At 29.6% G+C, this 24643-nt stretch overlaps 3 protein-coding genes and 1 long non-coding RNA gene across 6 annotated transcripts in view; 2 read left to right on the forward strand and 2 right to left on the reverse strand.

Moving 5' to 3' along the window:
- Window positions 1-9321: 9321 nt before the first annotated feature.
- LOC131848544 (uncharacterized) lies at window positions 9322-9941 on the reverse strand. Its single transcript, XR_009357766.1, has 3 exons — window positions 9848-9941; window positions 9644-9748; window positions 9322-9546 (listed from the first exon to the last, which is right to left on the reverse strand). It is a non-coding gene; the product is annotated as an uncharacterized LOC131848544 (long non-coding RNA).
- Window positions 9942-10009: 68 nt separating this feature from the next.
- On the forward strand, window positions 10010-10920 carry LOC131848478 (eukaryotic translation initiation factor 1A, X-chromosomal). The gene has a single exon (XM_059198357.1). It carries the CDS (start codon window positions 10127-10129, stop codon window positions 10571-10573), a length of 447 nt encoding a protein of 148 aa, XP_059054340.1. The 5' UTR covers window positions 10010-10126; the 3' UTR covers window positions 10574-10920.
- Window positions 10921-14338: 3418 nt separating this feature from the next.
- LOC131848392 (A-kinase anchor protein 1, mitochondrial) lies at window positions 14339-20834 on the forward strand. Of its 2 annotated transcripts, none has more exons than XM_059198223.1 (8): window positions 14339-14595; window positions 15671-16506; window positions 16682-16922; window positions 17246-17385; window positions 18330-18501; window positions 18923-19141; window positions 19691-19824; window positions 20329-20834. In XM_059198223.1, the coding sequence occupies exons 2-8, from the start codon at window positions 15694-15696 to the stop codon at window positions 20398-20400; spliced, it is 1791 nt and encodes a 596-aa protein (XP_059054206.1). In that variant the 5' UTR covers window positions 14339-14595; window positions 15671-15693; the 3' UTR covers window positions 20401-20834. The 2 variants fall into 2 exon arrangements, with proteins under 2 accessions (XP_059054206.1, XP_059054205.1); XM_059198222.1 differs by having other exon boundaries at window positions 14340-14595; window positions 18324-18501.
- Window positions 20835-23246: 2412 nt separating this feature from the next.
- LOC131848504 (NADPH--cytochrome P450 reductase) overlaps window positions 23247-24643 on the reverse strand; it is a 28698-nt gene continuing 27301 nt past the window's right edge. For both annotated transcript variants that reach the window (XM_059198392.1, XM_059198393.1), the window contains one exon: window positions 23247-24488. In XM_059198392.1, the coding sequence (XP_059054375.1) occupies window positions 24344-24488 (145 nt within the window). In that variant the 3' untranslated portion in view covers window positions 23247-24343. The remainder of the gene's footprint in view (window positions 24489-24643) is intronic.

Here is a 24643-nt window from a genome sequence, read left to right on the forward strand (position 1 = left end):
TTAACAAGAAAGAGAGTTCCCAATTTAGTTTACCAGAACCACTTTGAAGAGTTATTATTTATATTTATTGATTATTTCTTTTCTATTTAAATTAATCTTCATAAACAGTCAGATAATTTATATATTATTAGCCGTCTCGGCTTCGCATGATAGTACGTATATAATAAATAACGAATTTGTATTGATAAGGATTAAAATCTTGTTTATAAAAACACCTTCGTAAATAATGCAATATTTTAGGAAGAAATTTCAAATTTCAAAATGTTATAGTGAGTTAACCTTAAAAGATAGACATATGTCGTAGCAGAAATGTTGTCGTGTTTTTTTAGTTTAAAGGACACCAATATCATCATATTTTTGCATTCATATATATTTGTTTACGCAACGCACGCAACGGAATCAAACAAAGTACTCCGCTCCCATTGGTCATAGCATGATGTTATATAGCCCTAGGGTATACCACTTAGGGATAAAATACTTTTCTAAGAGTGAAAGAATTTTTTAAATCGGATTACCAGAACCGTTAATTACCCCGAACATACAAACATACAAACTATACTTCTTTATAATATTTCTTTACAGTCTAATGTACCGTCTATACAAGATGACTAGGGACAATAGACTTCAAAGAAATTTGAAATTCCCTAGCTGAAAATTACGATTTCAAGATATGTGGAAGATCTAAAAATTTCCATACATTCAAATATAAAACAAAATCTACTAATTTGTATGTAGGTATAATACCTTGATATAAAAAATAGGTAGACTATCTATATAGCACGCATAAAACTTTTATACGCTAACAGCTGCCGCTCATCAGCCCGGAATCATTTGTGATAATAAAAGTAAAATGTTGTCATATAAATGACAATGTTTTCTTTTTTGGTTCAAAGTGTTTTAGGTGCATAGGTAATGGCTTCGCAGGACGTGGGCGACGAGCGTTGAGCGCAAGCGATGCAGGGGAAGCGAACGTTAACCCTTTCTGCAGTTCATTCGCCGTCTGGCCTCACCCCAGTATACCACCCACCCTCTCCCTAGCCGCTGAACCGAGTGCACTTGCCGTACTGCAAGCCAACGATTTTGCTACTAAAACTAAAATCCTTTGGCTTCTGTTAATGTAGCTACTTAGCAAAAATTATTAAAGTAAAAGTCGAAGATGCTTATATAATTTTTGTGTTATTCATCAGAGGGCTCTTTGCTCAGATTAACCTGATAATAGGCATACTATTATCTATAAGATATTTGTTACATTTTCACGCAAATACAGTAATATAGCTTATACATTAAAATAACATATAGGCTTTAAATTTCACGCGGGTGAAACCGCAGGCACAACTAGTAAATATAGGGCACAATATCTATATTTGGTGGCGTCATGACATTGTAAACCGACCGAGAAGACAATGTAAACATCAATGTTTCTCCAAATCTTTATTTTGTACTAGCTGAACCCGCCACGTAATAACGTCATAATAATAGATTTTTTCATACATCTTCGATTATATAAATTCAAATATTTAGTAATTTTTTGCATCAAAATAACATGGAAGTTTACCCAAGGAATAGAATTTCACGTGAAACGCGAAAAACTGTTTATATTATACTTATGGTTTATACATTGCGTAAAAAGAGATTCAAAAAGAATATTATAGTAGAAAGACCGTACTGAAATAAAATTAATCATAATTGTAGGTATAATTTACTGAAAGCTACTAATACATTACGTACATCTACTTATCTAGATATTATACTTTAAGTATTAAAAATATAGGTATTTAAATATGAACCATAAAATTTGTCTTATCTTACTTATTGAAGAATAATAAGTAAATCGTAACCTAATGTCATGTGTTTCTCTAATATAAATATCCTTTAAAATTTAATCTCCCACTTCACAGTAAGAGAAATGTTGTTTAATATAAAACAGAAAAAAATCATATCAATCATAAAATAAAATTACCGATTGTAGTCGCTTTATAATGTAGGCAATAAATAATACCTATTCCTGAAAAATGAAGCGGATTTTTTTTGTTATATATTTTGAATTACAGTACATCGGAATTCATGTCAACTGAAGTTTCATAATTCCTAAATCGATTTTTAGAAAGTAATCGTTTACCGTAATTTTCTTAATCTGTGTCTACAACCTTTAATTGTCACTACAAAAATATAAAATCTGGTATATCCGACATTCTTTCTTCACTGGAGTGTTCTGGCAAACACACATTTTTATAGAGACGTGATAAATATATATTCCTATTTTTATTTAAACAATATTATAAGTAATTTAAGGAAGCATGCAATGTTTCAAAATACATATATGTATGTATATAAAAATAACATTTTCATTTATTGAACTGTGATGTGACGATCGATTAAATTTAAAACGCAGACAGTAACAAGGCTAGCGATTTAAAAATAACGCAAAGAATACTAATTACTCTGTATGAAACAGCCAAAATATATTGGCTATTGAAGTATGTCAATGTCAATGTCAATGTCAATGTGTGATGTTGATTAATCTAATAATGTTACTTTCTCTCTTGTTAATTATCTGTCATTGTGTAAGTTTATAAGCTTCCTAATAAATATTAAATATAAAATATAGACTGCATATTATTATAAAATATCATATAAAACATGGCGCAGTGGTATTTACTGTAAGTCTAAACAGTGTATTTCGGCTAGAACGATATCAAATCTGAAGCTTACCACGGATTAAAATTTCAAACAACATGGAGCGTAGCTGGGTGAAATTGCCCCCAAACTTCGACATTCGAACTCAATCTGCAGCAACTGAATGGAGAGCTTGGAAAAGCATGTTTATAGATTATCTAGTGGCTGTCGGTAGTGACAAGGCTACAGACCAAATTAAATTATCTCTGCTGAGGAACATGATGGGTCCTGAGTCGACGAAAATCATATTATCGTTTAAGTTATCAAAGGAAGATAGTGAAAACTACAATAAAGTGTTACAAGAAATTGAGAATTATGTCAAGCCTAAATCTAACGACGTTTTTGAAAGGTACAAGTTTAATGAAAGAAAACAATTGGAAGGTGAAAATTTTGAAAGTTTTTACACTAATTTAAGGTTACTGATTGTAAATTGTAATTATATAGAGTCTATAGAGGATGATTTACTAAGAGATCGTATCGTTCAAGGCATTTTCGATAAACAATTACAAGAAAGTTTGCTCGAGTCGAGAACTTGACGTTGGACAAAGCTACAAGTAGATGCAGAGCAGCAGAAGCTAGCCGTTCTCAAGTAATGGAAATGAATCCAACCTGTATTGAAGTAGATAGAGTAAAGAGTTATGGAAATAAAAGAACTGAGAAGAAGTTTCAAAGAAATATAAATAATAAATTTGATTGTCGTCGTTGTAAAAGTCAGCATGGTCCGAGAGAGTGTCCTGCATATGGAAAAAAATGTGCAAAATGTGGTATATTAAATCACTTCGCAGTGAGCTGTAAAGTGAAGAAAATAAGTGAAGCTGTGTGTAATAAATCAAATTCATCAAATGAAGAGTTATTTTGTGGAGTAGTGTTGTCAAATATAAAAAAGAATAGAAGTGAGTGGGAAGAAAATATACAAATAGAGGACAAAATTTTTAAGTGCAAGCTAGACACAGGAGCGGATGTGAGTATTCTGCCAAAGAGTGTATTTGATAAATTAAATTATAAGTTAAATTGTAAAATTCAGAAGACAGAGTTAACAGTACAATCTTTTACTGGAGAAAATATTAAGCCAATAGGCATTGTAAATCTTAAATGCAAGTATAAAAATAAAATATGTAATGAGAATTTTGTCATAGCTGAAGCAAGTAACATACTTTTAGGTTTGCCAGCATGTGTCTCATTAAATTTGGTGAAACGAATTCATAGTGTTCAGGTGACAAATAATGATAAAGATAAATTTGTAAATAATAATATAGTAGTTTTTGAAGGAATAGGAAGGTTGCCAGGAAAAGTTGAAATTCCTACCAGAGCTACAGAAGAATATATTTGTCATCCTTCTCCGAGATTACCATCTTGTTTGCTTGAACCTTTAAAAGCAGAACTAAATAGATTAGTAGAGAGAAAATCAATTGTTAAAGTTAATAATATTAGTGAAAATGCATATATAAACAGAATGGTAATAGTAGAGAAGCCAAATCGTAAAGTTAGGTTATGTCTCGATCCATTAGACTTAAATAAAATTATTGTAAAAAAACCTAAATGTTTACCCACATTGGAGGATTTAAGTTTTAAATTACAGGGTAAGAATTTTTTTCTCTGTTTTAGACTTAACTGAAGGCTTTCATCATCTAAGTTTGTCTGAGGAGTCATCTTGGAAGTGTTGTTTTGCTACACCTTATGGAGTTTATAGATATCTTGTTTTACCATATGGTTTAATGAATGCACCAGAATTATTTCAGGATGTACTTGAAAGTCATTTTTCAGAGTTGTCAAATGTTATTATTTGGGCTGATGATATTTTAGTAATGGGAAACACTGAAAAAGAGCATGATTTAGCATTGCAGAGTGTAATCCAGAAAGCAAAGAAATTAGGTATTGTTTTCAATAAAAATAAATTTCAATATAAACAAAGAGAGGTTAAATATGTAGGCCAAGTTTTTAATGAATATGGAATGTCACTTGATCAGGATAGAGTTGAGTCATTAGTTAATTTAAAAGAACCAAGTAATAGAGATGAGTTGAGACAAATATTAGGATCTTTCAATTATGTACGAAGGTATGTGCCTGACATGGCAAATATAATGGCACCACTTTTCAATTTATTAAAGAAAAATTCTGAGTTTACATGGTTACCTGCTCATAGTCTTACTTTTACTGAGCTGAAAAGAAAAATATGTTCAGCACCATCTTTGACACCTTTTGACCCCAAAAAGAAAATTATTTTAGACACAATGTGATGCAAGTAAAAGTGGATTAGGTTGTTGTCTATTTCAGAATAATGATCAAAATATATTAAAGTTAGTAGCATGTGCATCTAGATCTATGAATGATTCAGAGCTTAATTATAGTCAGACAGAAAAAGAATTATTATCAATATGTTTTGGTATAAAAAAGTTTCATAGATATGTTTATGGTTGTAATGTTGATGTTCAAACAGACCACAAACCAATTGTATCAATTATGTCAAAACCAGTTTGTAAAATAGGATCTCCTCGTTTGAAACGGTTAAGATTAAAATTATTTACATATAATTTGAATGTATATTATGTACCAGGAAAGTTATTACATTTCGCTGACATGTTATCAAGAAATTGTCTAAGTATTACAGAAAATGATAATCAAATGTCACAAATAGTACATTCTGTTACTGTACACTTGCCTATGTCAAAAGAAAGAAAACAAGATTTTCAAAATAAAACAAAAGCTGATGTAACATTAAGTTTATTAAATAAATATTATATTAATGGATGGCCAGAGATGAATAAAATTACTGAATTGTGTAAAAAGTATTATAAGTTAAAAAATGATATCTATTTTGAAGATGGCATTGCTTTCCTAGAAAATAAAATAATTGTACCTAAATCATTGAGAAGTTATGTATTAAATTTAATTCATGAAGGTCATTGGAATCTGTAAGTGTATAAAAAAGCTAGGCAATTATTTTATTGGCCAGGTCTTACAAATGATATTAAGGATTTTGTAATGAAATGTAGGACTTGTGAAAAGTTTAGTGATTCTAATAAAAGTGATAATTTGTTACTTCACAAGATTCCAAACAGAAGATATGCTAAAATAGGTACTGATATATTAGATTTTTGTGGAAAATACTTTTTAGTTGTAGTTGATTATTTTTCACATTGGCTTGAAGTATTGCCATTATCTGACAAAACTTCTTCATCTGTTATAAATGCATTCCAGGAAGTTTTCATGCGATTTGGTTACCCTGAAGAAGTTATTGCAGATAATAACCCTTTTAATTCTTTTGAATGTTTAAAATATTTTAAAAGTAAAGATATAAGTTTAATAACTAGCAGTCCACATTACCCAAAGAGTAATGGTATGGCAGAAAAGGCAGTACATATAAGCAAAAAGATTCTATGTAAAGCTAAGGAGGATAAAGTTGATTATAGAGAATATGTCCTAAGTTATAATAATACACCATTGTCCACATTGCATGTTTCTCCGTCTCAAATTCTAAACAGTCGTAGAGTCCGTACGTTGTTACCTATGAATGAAAAATTATTAAATCCGAAGGTTGAGGAAAATATACATAAGTTGCTACTTCTAAAACAGTCAGTGTTGCAAAAAGAAAAGTTTGTTAAGAAAAAGGAAATGGAATATAAAATAGGAGATAAGGTAGTTCATAAGACTGATAAAGACAAATTTTGGAGAAAAGGTATTATTGTGGGAAAATGTAAAGAACCTAGATCTTATTGGATACAAAAGGGGAGAAGATAGGAAAATAAGAAGGAATATTAAACATATAAAAAAATCTTTTTCAGATTATAAAAGTGCAAAGAAACTCAATCCTTTTTTATCTAATTATAATGAAGATTTTGATCAGGAATCTGATATAAATCTAAATGTTCCCATTTCACCTAGACCTGTAATAACCTGTAGGAATCAAGTACCACTAAGTGTAACTACTAGATATGGTAGAACTACTAAGCCTAGAAGGGTGTTAGATCTGTAAGCTAAAGGGGAAGGTGAAGTATGTCAATGTCAATGTCAATGTCAATGTGTGATGTTGATTAATCTAATAATGTTACTTTCTCTCTTGTTAATTATCTGTCATTGTGTAAGTTTATAAGCTTCCTAATAAATATAAAATATAAAATATAGACTGCATATTATTATAAAATATCATATAAAACAGCTATCGTCCATTTATAACAGGAATACTTACAAAATTTGTTGCTCGCTGGCAACTTAATGGGCTTCACAAATATAATCTGTAGGTACCAGTCCACAACTTCATCTGCGTTTCTGTTGATAAATAATAGCGTATGTCTGTCTTTACGAGACAAACTATTTTCACGTCAAATATCATTGAAATCCGCTCAGTCGTGAAAAGGAAACAAATAGTAGAATGCATTATGCATACGTATTTACGATAATGAATCATGGATGCAACACCAATTATCTACCATTCGAAACATATGTTGATATCTATTGTTGATAGTGTCTTTAACCACAGATAGGATAATATTACATAATTTAACTAAGCCTTGTTTTTAATTTCTCAGGATATGTATTAATTAGGTTTTTAAACTTTAATTACTAGGTCTTTGACATCAGCCACGATGTGATACGGTAGGTACTGGAGAACATATTTCGCTCGAGGTGTAAATACCTAAGTAGTTATTTAGAACTAATTCTTACTTCATCTTTTTTTTTTAAATAAATAAAAATAATCCTGTCCTTATCCTACTGTAAATTTATATTACATATCTAATAAACTTTTGGTCGTCAAAAAGTAATTTATGCAATTACGTTATTAATAGTTAATGAATTTAATATACGGAAGTACAAACTGTTGTGGCTATTGTTGTCCTATTGTAAATCCTAATAATATTATAAAAGCAGAAGTTTTTTTAATGATGCCTGAACGAATATTTGTACCTACCTCGTCCATGCAAATTGATAAAACTGCTGTAATATACATACATCAGAATAAAACATAGGATATAACTTAAAAAGACATTATGTAAATTGGGCTGATTATGTATGTTTAATTATAAGTAAATAGTTTTAAGAAAAGGCCGCGACATCATATGTATTCACTACTTTGACTATGATTTACATCATTTGGATACGATAATAACGGTAATAATAACGATAATAAATACGGTATCTAATTTACAATATTAAATTAATATAACCAAAATGAGTACTTCGATCAGTTTTGATATTTTTAATAGATCGATCTGGTTTGGTATTTTAATAGATAAACTTTGTCCTTTGAATTAAACTGTTTACATGTAACGACGATGAAATTAAACCAGCCCGATGCTTAGTGTCCATTTTGTGAATTTATAGTATAGTATAACTTGGAAGGCCTAAAAATATAATTCTCACAAGGTTACCTATTTAAAGACCATTAATAATAAAATGCATACGCAGACCAAGTTTTCAATATTGCCGAAAACAATTGTCAATATTCTCAAAAATTAACATAAATAATTATGAGACACTAGGACTAATATTTTATAGGTGATTTTCAGAGGTGTATTGATTTTAATGTTTTTTGACACACAAACACCTCTGAGCCGCCATTGCTGGCCGGTCATGAGACCGTGTTATTTTTTTTTCTGTAGCTGTTGTAAAGGAAAACCTTATCTTGTTTAGGACGGCTACTTCGCCCTACTCATTCAAGGTGGTTGGCGGGGTACTCGAACACGCTTTGGGATGCTGGCACCCTCAAAGCAAGCACCACGGCCTTAGTAGGGGACATAACGACAGTCTCGGTGGTCTGGCGGAGTTCTTTTCGATGGATCTATTTTATTGCACAAAATAAATGTGAGATAAAACGATTTTAAGTTCTGTAAATATCTTTTTTGGTAAATGGAAATACAGAAGTGTAATACTTCTGCGATTCCATTGGACTACCTGGTCCATTACTAAACATTTTTTTATATTTGTATACGTAGTTGATTAATGAAATATTAACTTTTGTAATATCTTAACTATTTAATTAATCTTCATTTATATACTGACTGTTAAGCGCACAGCCATTAGAGGGAGAGAGCATATTTAAATCTTTTGTGTTTGAAAGATGAATGAAAAGTTTGAAGTTTTAAAAATACGGTCTTTTATACATTTTTTAGAACCGATATCTTTATATTTTTTTATTCAGGTTTATTTTTTATAGTAGTTGATTGGAATTTTTGCCAATATCCATATAAACGTTTCCTTTGTAGGTACGTACTGGTCGAAAAGAACCAGATGCATCTGTAGCATACCAGATTCACATAATATCATAACGAAGCTGGGGAGCGAGGATCTAAAACCCATCTGGTCAGAATTACAATCCAGTAAGAACTACCTAAATAAAAACGATAAACTTATCTATGTAGCAGCACACTATATACGCAAACTAAATTTAAGAATATAACAAAAAATAAATACTAAATAACTAATATGATTACTAAGATGTTGTTGAATAAAATGTATAAAATCTGCAACAAAAACACACCCACCAATTCCAACGTTTTTGTTTTTTAAATTATGTTGCTTTTTAATTATATTGACCTAAACTCTGTACCAATATAATTAAATGTGGTCACTTAATTATGATTATGAATAATCGAATGATATATTTGAGATACAATTTAGAGTAAACATAAATAAATACCATTACTAAAAATGGTCATATATTGTTAAAAACATCAAGAGTCCTAAAAATGTGTTACTATTTCCTTTTAGTAAGTGCTTCTGTAATATTTTCGATGATAAAATACATAGTTGTTTACTTTTTCTGTAAGTTTTTTATGAATGGAGTATACAATTCGGGTACAGTGCGAATGTGACAAAATGTTTAAACGGGAGCTCTCTTTCTATTTCTCGCATCCTGATGCAATTTTGGTATCACTGTAATGTTCAAATTCGTTTTATATTACATATACTCAGTATATCGAATAACAATACAAATAAAAATTTAATGAAAAAATATAAAAGTATAAATTACTCAGTACGTATATCACTTATTTGGTAAATGTAGGTGGTAAAAATGTCTATGCTTCTCAAGACCCTTCCAAGCTTTTAAAATCTTGATCTCATTTGTCTGAATTGACTGAAAAATTACATACATAACGCATGAATTCTTTGCATAATATTACATACAGTGATTAATTTCTATATATATATAACTTATTAGATCAGACAGACTTACTTCTCTTTAATATTGTTGTTACAATAATTGTTTAATTTAGTATGTCATAATTTTAAAATAATGGATATATTTTCGATTTTCTCTATTTGTGATAGACTTAAAACTGAAATAGAAGTAAATGTCAAACCATAGATTATCTACGTATACTTACGTCAAACCGTTGGTTATTGATGTACCTGTCAAACCACGACGTCTTACATTCGACTTTGTGTAGTACAACAAATCCATGAGATTTTCATAGTCTAGTTGTATATGTTTGTACTCAAAATTATATAAAATATGCCGAAAAACAAAGGAAAAGGTGGTAAAAATAGGAGGAGGGGTAAAAATGAAAACGAAACAGAAAAACGTGAGTTGGTCTTCAAAGAAGATGGCCAAGAGTACGCCCAAGTCACAAAAATGCTCGGTAATGGCCGCCTGGAGGCCATGTGCTTTGATGGCATAAAACGTTTATGTCATATTCGTGGCAAATTAAGAAAAAAGGTTTGGATTAATCAAGGCGATATTATACTAATTGGTTTAAGAGATTACCAAGATGCTAAAGCAGATGTCATCTTGAAATACACCCCTGATGAGGCAAGGAATCTTAAAACCTATGGAGAATTTCCAGAAACAGTGCGCATCAATGAGACTGTTGTCTATTCTGTGGATGGTTTGGACGAGGATATCGAATTCGGAGATGAAGTCAGTTCCGAAGATGAAGCAGATGCGGTTGATGCTATATAAAATTCTAGTTCTATTTATAATAATATTTACAGTAAGTCTATGTAAATTTATTTTGATGTTATAAATAAACATGACTGTGAATTTGTAAAGCTCTGCAAATTTTCAAACATTAGAAATAATGTATACCTAGTACTATTACTATCAGTATTTATTACTCGAAATTACAGTGTAAATGTCAATAATATATGGTAAACGATTGTCAATATAATAAATAAATTATCACAAAACCTTATATTAACAATAGAAGAAAACAAATTTTCTGTGGAACATTCCTTGAATTGATTTTACACATTAATATTTAGAGTCATTCTTAAATTTTTAAGGAATGTATATAAATTATTAAATATATAAATCCAACCAATTTGATTACTCTTATTTCATATGAAATCACATTATGAATTACCTATTAATTATATTCAATAAACAAAGTAATGCAAAATCCTGTAGTTAATACAAGAATTTAAAACATAATATAAATTGCACCAAAAGCTGACAAGATTATCAATTTAGGAGTAAATATTATCAATTGTTTAAAAAAAAGACATTGAAATCTGTGTCTAGTAGGCAAATATATCACACAACATAGACAGAACTAAATATGTATGATAAATTTATTATCATTTGAATTTCATAGGAAATATTATTTATATTACAAATAAGAAATTTACACATAGATAAATACATAGGATACTTTCCATCCTAATTCACATGGTTATCACTAACTAGCACCTTAAATCATTACCTGATATACAAGCTGAAATATGTTAGCAAAGTACTGATGAATAGAAAAATAATATAATACCCTGAAATAGCACCATAATAAAAGTCACTGTGACTTAACAGTACTTGAATATAAAGATTTAATATTTTAAATATGGTAGGTTATAATTAATATTACAGATATCGACCTAGATACCAACACAGACATGATGGTAATTTGCAACTGCATAAACTTGAAGCTAACTTTGATAGTGGAAGAAATAATATAGGTTAACTTGGTAGCCTCTGCTAAACAGCATTGATGAAAGTTACATTGTTTCATGTATTAAATTGGCGGTAGACATTAAAATTAATCTCACTTTTATGGTTATATGCCTATAACTATAAAATGTATTATAAAACTTTTTAATATTAATAAAATGTAATAATATAAAATATGTTTCATCAAAGCAACATCAATTTAGCAATAATTGATAAATATATATTGCTTTAATGGAAATCTTTACTACATATTATTCGGAACAATAGACTGCACCAAAGAGTCAATATTTGTTAATACACAACACACATTTAATATATTTAATGAATAAATTATTTAAGTAAATTCATTTAAAATAATGTTAACAAATGAGTATTTATTGTCTAACACAAATCTCTTTATCACTGGTTAAGGATAGTGCATGGTAGTAAAATGAGATATCCACAAAAGCATTTCGATGGTAATAATGAATATGGACAGAATTCAACCCAGCACATAGCCCATAGCATACAATCAGATGAAATCCCGTCCATCTGTACACTATGACTTTACCGGAGATGTACTAACTTAGGTCACATCTGAACAACATGAAACTTATGGATAGTTGTCCAAGCTACTGTATCTGTATTATTACTTGTTATTATCAAAGTGCTACACATTGATTATATAGTGAAAAGTAAAAATGGAAAAGTATGTAATACAAGTGAAATATGAGATAGAGGAAATAATAGATAATACAGACTACAAACTTTCACTTAGATAAGTAGACCACATGATAACTTGTAATAAAAATAAACCATTTGTTTTTTATACTTTGTTGGTAGATGTGGTATAAAGTAGAAGCCACTATGTATCAGTTAGTGAAAAGTATACCTCACTAAAATCAATGTATTTACTGAGTATTGTACAATGTATTGATTGATAAATAATGATTCTTCTATTGAAATCTTCTACCCCTAAAACTGTCAATTCCTCCTATATCTCAAATATAAACAATGCTTTTAGATAAGGGGAAGTAGATATTGAAGAATGGGAATTAATGGCCCCATGCTAGAAAAGCACCAAGTCAGGTAGGATCACACAGTTTGTCTTGGAAACTTTCCATGTGCACCGGCAGCAGTGTATACGATAGCGCAGGCAGATCATTGCAGTGTAATCCATTAAAAGTAAATTGCTTTCGAAATATTTAAGTAGTCAACTATTTCAAAATTTCAAATAACAGTGAAAGTTGGAATACTAATTTCGTGATCGGTCTTTAAAGAATAGGTCCATTAAGTTGGTGGTTTAAACTTCGGACTACATTTACAGTCTTAAGTGGCATTATAGAAAAGTGGTTCATTTATACAATTTAAATAATTTTTTTATGCATGATAGTCTTGGAATTATCTTCGTTGGTCTGGCGGTTTGCTCATCGCCCCACTTCCGATGGTAGCGCATTGGATTCCTCGCACAGTTCTAACATTTGCATTTAGAAATATGATTTTTTGTAGTGGTCTGGTTGTTTTCTATGTATAACTAATACGTATCCATTTATAAAAAAATATTAAGTATTTCTATCTGTTGTTTGGTACCTAATCCACAAGTTCTGCTTAACTTGGGATGGCCTGTTATTACGGTGATAAATTGTTTAAAATCGTTTGTTTCTTGTCGAATCCTATTAGAAACAGATTTTAATATCTTATTTTTGCGAATATGGAAATACCACGTGTTCGCATTATTTGCTTAACTTAAATGCAGAGTCGTTGAAACTGCAACTGAACTGCAAATCGTTTATACATACATATCAAAGTTTAAATTTGTGAAATGAAAATTGGTAATACGTTCATGTATGTAATTGAAAATATATTTATTAAAATAAATTAAGTTCATGGTGTATGTTTGTTACTACCAAAGAATATACTGCCTACTACTAACCCTTTTGGTATATTTACTTTATTCTTTGCTACTAACATACGCCTAAACTGATGTACTGTTTGATACACACCAAAGAATATACTACTCAAGAGATACACACTAATAAATTATGTCATGACACAATCTTTCATCTCAAAAATAGTAAATTAATATATATTTTATGTCACGTAGCAAATTCATAGGTTATAAGGTGGAAAGGCTAAAAATTTATCTATATTATTAGATCGACCTCCACGCGGTACCATGATTACTAATAAAGTCACGTGAAGCTAACTAACATTGATACCGCCTAATGTAGTGATTATTTACTCAGTAGATTCGCCAATGTATACCATTCGCAAACAGCTAATATAATATTGTAAAACGATGAAACTGTTTATTGTAGTTATTTAATTATAACTAGATGACAAACATCATTAAATTAAAGATTTATATGGGACCTTTTTGCTACTTATGTAAGTCAAAAATAATAACTGTATAGAAAAAGTACAGTAAAACACTTGCGATCTAAAATACGTCAAACATTTTTAGGCGGAAAAAAAATAAAGAACGTACCGGTTGTGGTCTAAAAACGAAACGAACAACTAGTAATTTAACGAGACCATAATAACAGGCATCACTTAGTTCTTTTTTTATCGTTACATACTGAATACTACTGCTGATCATTATATTACTCTCTTTCTCTCATACAGTGTTGTCGTTATCGTGCATCTCGCTCGATTGGCTTATTCGTTTGTTATTTATTCCTCCATGTAAATTATCTCTATGGTTGGCACCACCTAGAGCCACAAAAATTTTGATTTTATGCCTTAAATTTCAACGTTTTTGAATACTATATTAATAATCTGCACATATAAATTACAGTCAAGTAGAATCAATATTATTAGTTGTATATGTTGACAAATCGAATAAATTGATCTAAATTAAAGTATTGTCGTTTATTTTTTAAATGTTGGCAACTTGCCGTATGTCGCCATATTGAATTTTGTTGTGCCTAAAAAACATTGTGAGCACGTGGATTGTTGGATTAATTTAAGCGAAATTTGATAGTTAAATCAGTTACCACACCTATTTGGATTGTTGTCAGTTATTTAATTGAAAGTGGAAACATTATTTGTTTGATATCAAAGTAAGTATATCACTTCTCCGTTACCGCCGGCGATTTCCACATTTTTATCATTGGATTTGGTCAGTAGGCTCATAGGTCATAATGCTTCAACGCTAACACCTAAATAAATAAAATCAAACAATAGTAATCCGTTTTTGAGCATATCTCATATGTATATTTTGACAGAGATTAAATTGCGTAACCTTCCATTCTGTAACCACATTTGCTTACGTGTTGGCTGTAGGTTTCGCATATTGCTCGTGACCCTCGTTGATTGACTATTTTGTATTTACGCGCTGAAAATTCTGTAACACGTTGTTTTATATAATAAAATAATTATTAATGATTATGGTGTGAGAGTTAATAGTATTATAATTATTGCTTGCCCATACCTACAGAAAGTGATAGGTGATCGGTGGCTAGTGTTTCCTGTGTTGTGACCCATGCTTGCGTAGAGCGATTTTCATTATCAACGTTCCACGCCGTCACATTAAATAAAATCATTACACAATAAATATTGACATATTAATTTATAAGAAAAGTGTTTTTATTATTAGAACAATATTTCGAATGTTGTGTTTCATATATTGATAATAACAATACACATGTGCATTCAATAACCTATTTCATATAGACACGGATCATTTTTATTTGGTAACAATACAATTTTACTAATAATATGGCATCATATCAAGTAAGTAGGTCACTTGATTATCTTTAACTATCAATATTTTTCTTGTGTTGTTAAGAATTTTGACATTCAGTACATTATTGCATGTATTAGTTTAAAATTTAGAACAAGTTACCCAGTAGATTAGGTTCAGAACTTAATATATATTTTTTTTTTATTTAAAAATTTGAGTACTTAAATTATATATATATATATATATATTTATAAACAAAATTTAATCCAATTGAACATTTGTTCTAAATATTGCATTACCTCCCATAAAACGTATGCATGTTTTATGTATGAAATTGTATATCAATTCCTATCTGCATAATTATATTTTTGTTAACATTTATCATATTATTTTAATGATAATATAAATTAGTATTACTCTTCAAAATTATGACAACTCTATTATTATTTCAGATTGTTAAAAGTGGCTCTTTACAATGGCTCCATGTCGCCAACTACTCATGTGGTCAGTACCATCTATAGCAGTCTTATTGGGGATTTTTTGGTTCAGAAAAAAGAGAGAATTTGCAAAATCTGACCCAGGTGGAAGAGAAAGGATAAAAAGTCTTAAAGAGGAGTTAGCTGAAGCATTGAATGGTGAAGCAGAAGATATAAAAGCTTCACCACTAAGCAATACTGATCGCTCCATAGTAAAATCTGCACCAATCAATATTGTTCCTAATGGTAGTGGTTCACAGCGGTCATCCCCTCTGGAATTAACCGATGAAGAAGTTGATATAGAAATAGAAAAGATTATAAGAAAGAAATCCTTAGAAAAAGACAAAAAGATGTCTTTCAATGAAAATCATATAGTGGTTAGCTCATCTTCCAAGCAGCCTACTTTTGTTATTAACAAGGCAGCAGCACCTTTCTTGTCACTTCAAACAGAAACAAATTATTCTATAAATGATGTAGATGCTTGTACCACAAAAATAGTAAATAGTGATACAGCTATATTAATAGAAAATAACCACAATAAGTCTGAAGAAAATTATCAAGATGATAGTTCAACAAATAATACTGTTGCATCTGAAGTTGATGCTGATAAAGAAAGTACAGTGACAGACACAGAAGATTTAAATATTATTAATAATGTAGTAGATGAACCTAGTGATAGTAATGAAAGTGAAAATAGATTTTCTGCACCGCAAACTAGACGTATCTCAGAGAGAGATTCTGCAAATCACAGTCCAGTTGATCCTATGCTAGCTAGTCCATCAATGTGTCATTTTTCAGATAACCACAGTGAGGTGAGTACATTATTATGTCATTATATCATTGACATTTAACACAACCTTTAATGTACCATACATTTCAACATTTTATTAAAGTTAACCTACTTTTTAAATTATACTTTATTTATTGTTATACTTTTTAAATTGACATTAATCTTTCAATGCTATATATATGCAACTTTTTATACAGGGCTCAAGTGACAGTGGTAAAGGATGTTCAGAAGCAGCTAGCCCACCTCCAGCAAATTTGAATATGATCCCATCTGATACAGGGCTTAGAATACATCAATTTATAATACCACAAACCTTAGTCGGTCTTTTAATAGGAAAACATGGCTCATTTGTGGCCCAAATTAAAGCCAAAACTGGTGCAAGTGTGTATGTGAGAAGGCATCCTGATTCTGTTAAACAAAAGATTTGTGCAGTAGAAGGTATGGTTTATTGTAGTTTTCAGAAGCAGGCCATTAGTAGACCATATTTACTATATACCCCATTTTATATATGTAATTTTACTCATTTTAAAATAAAATTTTATTTTGTTTATGGGTGACGATGGAAGGGATTAGTTTGTGAGTAATTAATAACTTCCAAAAAAAAAAAATGCATGAGTTCTTCAATTATTATTAATCTAATTATTTGGATAATTTTTATTTTAATTATTGTAACAAATGTTGCAGGCTAGCCATTTTCTACAGATAATCATAAAAATATAAAAAAATATAATAATTCACTCTTAATCCATGACCTTTTATAGGAACTCAAAGTGAAATAGAAGCAGCTTTAGATGTGATAAAAGAAAAATTCCCAGAGAAAAGGTTTCCCAACTTTTGCATGCAGGAAATTAGTGCAGAATTATATCAAAGACTGGCTCCATTGGTACCAGATTTCCTACAAGTAAGTGAACAATGTTGTTGTTTAGTAGAATTTGCTAAGATTTATTTCATATAATTATACAACATTCACTATCCTTGACTAGATAAGTTAGTACCAGTAAGATGTAGTTTTAACATTAACAACTGCTTGTTATCCATGTTTATTGCATACACTTTCATTACAAAGTTTTCATTACTAAATGATTTTCCTCTATATCAAGTTAAACTTTAACTTGTATTTCATAAATACTTATAATTAATTAAAACAAAGAATATGTAAGTTTGAAATAAGTTTATCCCAGTTTAAATAAAGTGCCACTTTACCACTCCATTTCTAATAGCATATTTCTTATATACTAATATTAAAAAAAAAAAGTTTTTGAAAAAATGAATAAATATTAAATTTTACTAAAAAATATATATAAAACCATGTAAAAATTGAAATAAAGATAATAATATATTCTTACATGATTATTTTCCAAATATTTGTCAATATTTCTTATAGATAACAGCTTAAGATTATTTTGATATAAATTGAAAGATAATGTATTCTTAATTTTAAAAGTCAGCTTTTTAATTATTTTTATTTTAGTTTATTCATGAAACCAGTTTCACAATTTTAAGTTTGTGAAGTAGTTATTTGTTAAACACATTGCTTATTATAATAATTTATGCGTTATATAATATGTCACTTTTATAGCCTAATCTTTATATACTCTTTTTTAATAATGGTATAACCTATGTTATCGAGACAACAGTAGTATACCACTATTAAGTAATGCCTCTTCTGTTCCCATTAATTTATATTTGAGTGACAATATTAACATTTTTTCCACAAATATCAACAAATAGTGAGGATGAGGCTTAAATAATTATACTTATAACAAAAAAAGTGTATGCTACTTTGGCTTTTCTGTTAACATATTCAAATTTGTGAACATTGTATGCTGAATATCTCAGTTGCAGCTTGTGGAGTCTGTGAACAATGACACAATAATGACGTGCTTGGTGAGCGCGGGCCACTTCTTCCTGCAGCAACCACTGCACCCCACCTTCCCCTCACTACATGCCCTTCACCGGCTTATGGCCGCCACATATCAAAATCCAGACGTACCGGCTTTGCCACGCCCTGTGAAAGGTAAATATAGAACTGGTTTTTAGCAAATTTAACACATTTATAACATAATAATAATATTAACTACTTTTACAGTACATATCAATAATTTTACTATTTTATTATTATAAATCAATATTGTTTTGGAATGTTTGTTACATATTATTTCAATATAATATGTATTATATTGAAATCTACTTCTCTTAAATGTTCAATATAAAAAGTTAATTCATTGAAAATTGTTTTAATTGTGTTAATTTTAGTACAATTAACAACTTCATAAATCATGTTGAAACATGTATGAATGTGTACTTGACAGGGTACATATATTGTTAGCAAATAGTCTCCATTAATAACTGGGGCTCCTTTCCACTTGTTATATAAAAGCCGAAGATGAAGTAATATCTAGAAAAATGTTAACAAGTGCATACTGATACTATTACAGAAGGGTCCATATGTGCTGCACCGACAGAAAACAATTGGTATCGTGCTCAAGTGATATCAACATCTGAGGAGAATGACACATCTGTTGTGAAGCTGGTGGACTTTGGTGGATACCTCACAGTGGACAATGACCAGCTCAAACAGATCCGTTCTGATTTCATGACTCTGCCTTTCCAGGCAACAGAAGCCCTTCTGGCGTTCGTGAAACCAGCGAAAAATGGTTAATTAATGATTCTTTATGCTTGTCTAATTAAATACTACTTCTAATTTCAAAATGAAGCTATAAATATATTTAATTCCTTAAAAGAATGGATAATTAATTATTATTTAATTTATGATTCATTTAATAATCTAAATATTGTTTGTCATGTCAATAACCTATCTTTTGTAACGTCTAAAAATATCTTATCTCTATAAATTACAATACCTGTTTTCAATTTTAATATTCTTATGACCAGATTATATTATATAATATATTTTCCGTATTTTGCTTACTAAAAATTAGTTCAGACAAATAACATTTTGCTGTGAAATAAATTAATGATATTTTTAATAAGTATATGGTGTGTCTAAATAATCGAAATACAGTAATTGTATATAACTGCTTCAAATATAGTTTTCGTTTATTACTGTAACATGCATCTTGTCTGAACTGATTTTGACAATGTCATATTGCTTTTTTATTATTTAATGGTAAGTACTTTTGTACAAGACATTCTTTCGATAAATACCAGTGAACAATTATGGCAATATTTGTTATGTATTTTAGAACCAGAGTGGAGTAATGAGGCATTACGCATCATGGCAGGACTGACCGCGGGTCAGCTTCTACACGCACAAGTCGCCGGTTACGACGAGTGCGGCCTTCCATTAGTACATCTTTACCTCACCTTAAATCCACAGGTAGCTAACGTCACAAAAAGATAATATTGTCTTAATCCGATTTATTTATCATAAATAAATTTTATCAATAATGATAACAGACACTGGGAGCTATTTATTGCTTTACAGGTGTATGTACTTGATATATATTTATAAGCATGAACATATATAAAACCAACATACCTTGAAAATACTTATTTCTACTTTTGTCTAAGATATAATAAATCAACATTCACATATCCTGATGTATTTACATTGATTTCACATATTCAGAATTCAATTTAATTTATAAATGGAATAGTAAATTACAGATAATATGCAACTACTGAATACATAAAATTCTATACAATTACAAAAAGGGATGAGGACCTTCAAAGGTCTTCCACCTTGCCGAACAAAAATAGTTCATATTTATATATATAGTATATAATGCTAATATATTAAAATGAAGTCTCGTTTTTTTTCAGCTACCTAAATTATTTTTTTTTTGTGAAAATGACTTATTTACGCCCTGTTGTGTTGCAGCAAGTGATATTTCTGAATAGAGAGTTAGTGGACCGCGGCCTAGCGGAGTGGGACATGCCGGTGGACTCGTGAGCGACGTCCCGCAGCTTGCACTCCGCTCCCGCTACTTACTTACGACTTAATTTTAATTTGACGCTGATTAGCATAATGGGATTGCATTTCAAATATGTACATAAACATTAATTTCACTACTAAACTAAGCGCTGGTAGTGCATTATCGAGATGTTAAACTTAACTCTCAATTGTTTTTATTTTTATGAGTTGTCTTATTAGTTCTTAAATTAATAAATGTTTACGTTCAGTTTACAATTTGATTTTAGATGTATAGTTGATCAAGCAGATCCTTATTAGGTTGCCTACATAAATACTAAATTCAACGACTGTAGGAATATGTACACCTTACATACGTTCCGATACTTTTAAATTTGCGTGTTCCTTAATTTTATGTTACTATTATATTACATCGTTTTGTCTAAGCTCCCACAATAGTAACGAAGACATGCAATACGCCTCAATTTGTTTCGTAGAAAATTGTTATTATTATTTGGCAAAGCTTGAAACAGATCCTTTGCAAGGATCATGTACTTTTTGGAATGTTCAGTATGCTCATTATAATTCAATGAAGTCTGCCTTTCAACTTATTACTTTTATCGTATATTCTGGCCTTGACATGATGTCTCAATCTCAACATTATATTAATAAAAGTGCCAAATACTGTTCAGATTTCTCATGACCAGTTTGTTAAATTCTACACCTTAGTTTAATATACAACTATTGTTTTGTTTAAATATAAAAGCGTGTCGGCCGCTGCCGCTTTGATGGATGTGCCTTTATGCAGCATTTTCTTTATAATTACATACCTTCCATATACTGTAATGTATATAAAATATTTTGTTACAAACTAAATGCGTACATTCGCATTATAAAGAGCATACAACGATATGCAATATATTTTATTTACATTTAAACATTGGAATTACACAAGTAGGTGTGTATAATGTGATACGGGAGTTTGACTGAGTATGTATAATAGTTGTAAAATTGTATAATATGTGCGTGTAAAAAGAAAGTACAATAAATGTTGAAGTTTATGACTGGTTCAAATTGAAGATGAATATGTCGGTACTAACTTTCTCAAATTTCAATCATTTTCAATATTGAAAAATTGATAAGGTGATTATATTATTTGCATATGATCTTTTTGTAATATTTGAATTTCAGTTACTGATTCAATACTTCTTTATGGTTTCAGTCACTCACTGCAAAATATCTGGTCATCTTGTTAAGAATTAAAACTATTATGAGCGATAAAATTCTCTATACTTTTTTCTTTTCAGATGGCACACTAATCATCGTTGTAATACATTACAATCGTTGTATTGTGTTTTTATTTAAATTACAATTGTAATGAGCACATAGATAATCCCCGACTTATTAGTTTAATAGTGTAAATAATAGAAACTTTAAGTAGCAACAAAACAAATATTATATTCATTGTATGGTAGTGAATTCAGTATTTTATTAAGTTGAAAATTAAGCGTTTTGTTCTTAGTCTTATGATTTGTGTATGCGTATTGTGTAGTACAGTTGCAAGCTTTTTGGGGAAGCTTAGATTTTATACAGCGTCGTTGAGTTCGTTGTTATTATTAGATTTACTTTATAAAAAGCCAGTGGGTTTATATGTCATGTGTTTATATATTAGTTAATAAGAAAGTATTGATGAATCGGTTAGTTTTCCGAGTATAACTAGATACAAACAGCTGGCTCTCAGTTTGCATTTTGTTGCCCCCTCTTGTATATAAACTAATATATTTGCGGTTAAATCAATAAATTATCGTTCAAAAATTGAATATATTTTTATTTTTAACCTTAACATCTTAAAAGGTAGAGTATTCATAATTACATTACATTTTTATCTTACCTGTTCAATCACACAGTAATCTACCAAGGCCGTTACGGTACGCTGATAGAATATCCATTTTTATACCTTAAACTGATCCGTAAGTATGCATTTATTTGATTATCAGGAACATGGAAGCCACCTTGGTCTAGTAGTTTATACCCTACTAGTTATGCCTGCGATTTCGTCCGCGTGTTGTAGTGACCTTTACCAAATAAAGAAAAAATATCTAACCCAAATAATACAAAGAAAATAGTTTAAACATTTTTACAAACTGAATGTCATATTTATTTATATTTAATCAATGGCCTTAAAAATAAGTTTCAAGCTGTAAAAAGGACATTACTTTTATACAACACTTCATCTCTTTCAACCCCTTACAACCTTTTCTTTATTTATATTCAATCAATAGCCTAAAAGAAGCCTCCTGTTCTAAGTGAGAACAGAAGTCAGGTACTGTATCAAAGTACCCAAAACTGCCCAAAAGTAGTCTGGAAGAAATTGCTTAACGATAAGACTGCCTCTAGTGTTAGTTTACGTAAACTTATTATTTTAATTATTTTCTGTATCTGCTGCAATAAAGAGTATATATAAAAATATATTTCGAGAAACCAAATATGACGAACGATTGTTGAGAGTAATTGATTAAAATTACTTTCCGAGTACATAAGTTGATATAAAACGGAGTGGGTCTATCCCAAAATCTTTATTTTAATGACATAGTGAGTACTCTATTAGACATGATACGAAGTAACCGTTTCATAAATTTTGTAAAGGATGGCAGGAATAGCTTTGGTGAAATCTATAAAAAAAAAACTAAAAATAATTACCTATAATAATTTTGAATGAATAAAATAAAACTCATAGTAATATAAATCCATTATAATTAGATATTACATACGTACAAAATATATTTCTCTTATATCCTATTGCCCAGTCCACTTAATATATATACATATATATATATATATACCAACAACTGCATTTCCTCATTTAATCAATAAAAAAACATATATGCAACAATAACAGTTCATTCATAAAAATTTTACATTTGTTCCTTAAACAACATCATTCATATTTTGTCAAAAACATTATTAAATTCATTTTCCACACTTAAATACAATCGTAACAAACGATTGTTACGATTGTATTTAAGTCAATGCATTTATGTATTGCACCTTGTACTTATGCAGAAACTACGAGTTTATGCCATTGCAGATTCTAAAACAATATTTTTATACTCCATAAAATTAAATTTACAACAAATAAATATAACAACTTAACAATTTTAATAAAGGAAAGAAATAATTGTTCATATAAATAAAAAACAAACCAATAATTTATTACACAATTTAATTAATTTTTTATAGAAGTGGATGTTGCAAAATTTCTTTATAGGATTATAATTGTCACGTTATCCGTTATTTCGCACTAAATAATATAAATTCTAACAATTACAAAATAGTGGTAATTTATTACTACAATAATTGAAATATTTTTAGATACCCTGGCCACAAAAGAAGAGAACAATATGATATATTATTATAAACTTAATGTAAAAAAGAAGGTTCTTAATGCATACAGGTTCGAAACCATTTTTAAAATTTAATGTTTTATACAAAGTAATATTGTTTCAGACACGTATCCAATTTGTTGGTTTAATGTATTGCAAACACATCGACGTTATTTGTTATGACCAACGAAACCGGTGAATTAAACCGTTTTGAATAACATTTATTATTCTGTTACCTTGTATTGTAGAATCGATCCTCGTTTAGTTAATTACTACTAATCGAGGATCGATTCTATACTAAGCACTGTGAGCCATTTAAACACAGTGGCTTTCAAAGAACCTGATCTGTATTCTTCAGTTATAGATATTGTTAGATGTTTGTCTTTTATTAATTTTCTATTATTTGTATCACTTTTCTATAGATCATATAAATATTGTATATGTAACAAATTTGTTCAGCTTATTTACTATAGTATTGCAAAACTCCAATACTTATGTATACTCACAATATGGTTATTTTTTACGAAATTATATCAGGTCATATATTACGTAAAATAAATTGAACAATTGCCTATCAATATCAAAAATTTGCTATAAAAAAATTAACTCCATACATCTGATGAATATTTCTTCATTGAATCCAGTTTTTTCAGGAACTGAATAGCTTCTGCTTCTGTACGACCACCTTTCTCCTGGACTGCTTTCAAAAGTATATTTCGTACATCCACAGCCATATTTTTTGCATCACTGTAAGAAATTTGTTAATGAAACACTATATGTGTTCAGCTTGTGTAAAAATTATCATTATTGTACGATAGCTTAGTAGTTTAATAGTAAAAAGTTTGTATGATAATATCTCTTTTGTATCTCCAATCCAAAATAACATGTTATCATAGCGAGAA

This window comes from Achroia grisella, unplaced genomic scaffold (assembly GCF_030625045.1).
Source record: "Achroia grisella isolate CSIRO2021 unplaced genomic scaffold, CSIRO_AGI_Agris_v1 utg558, whole genome shotgun sequence".
Classification (NCBI taxonomy): Eukaryota; Metazoa; Arthropoda; class Insecta; order Lepidoptera; family Pyralidae; genus Achroia; species Achroia grisella.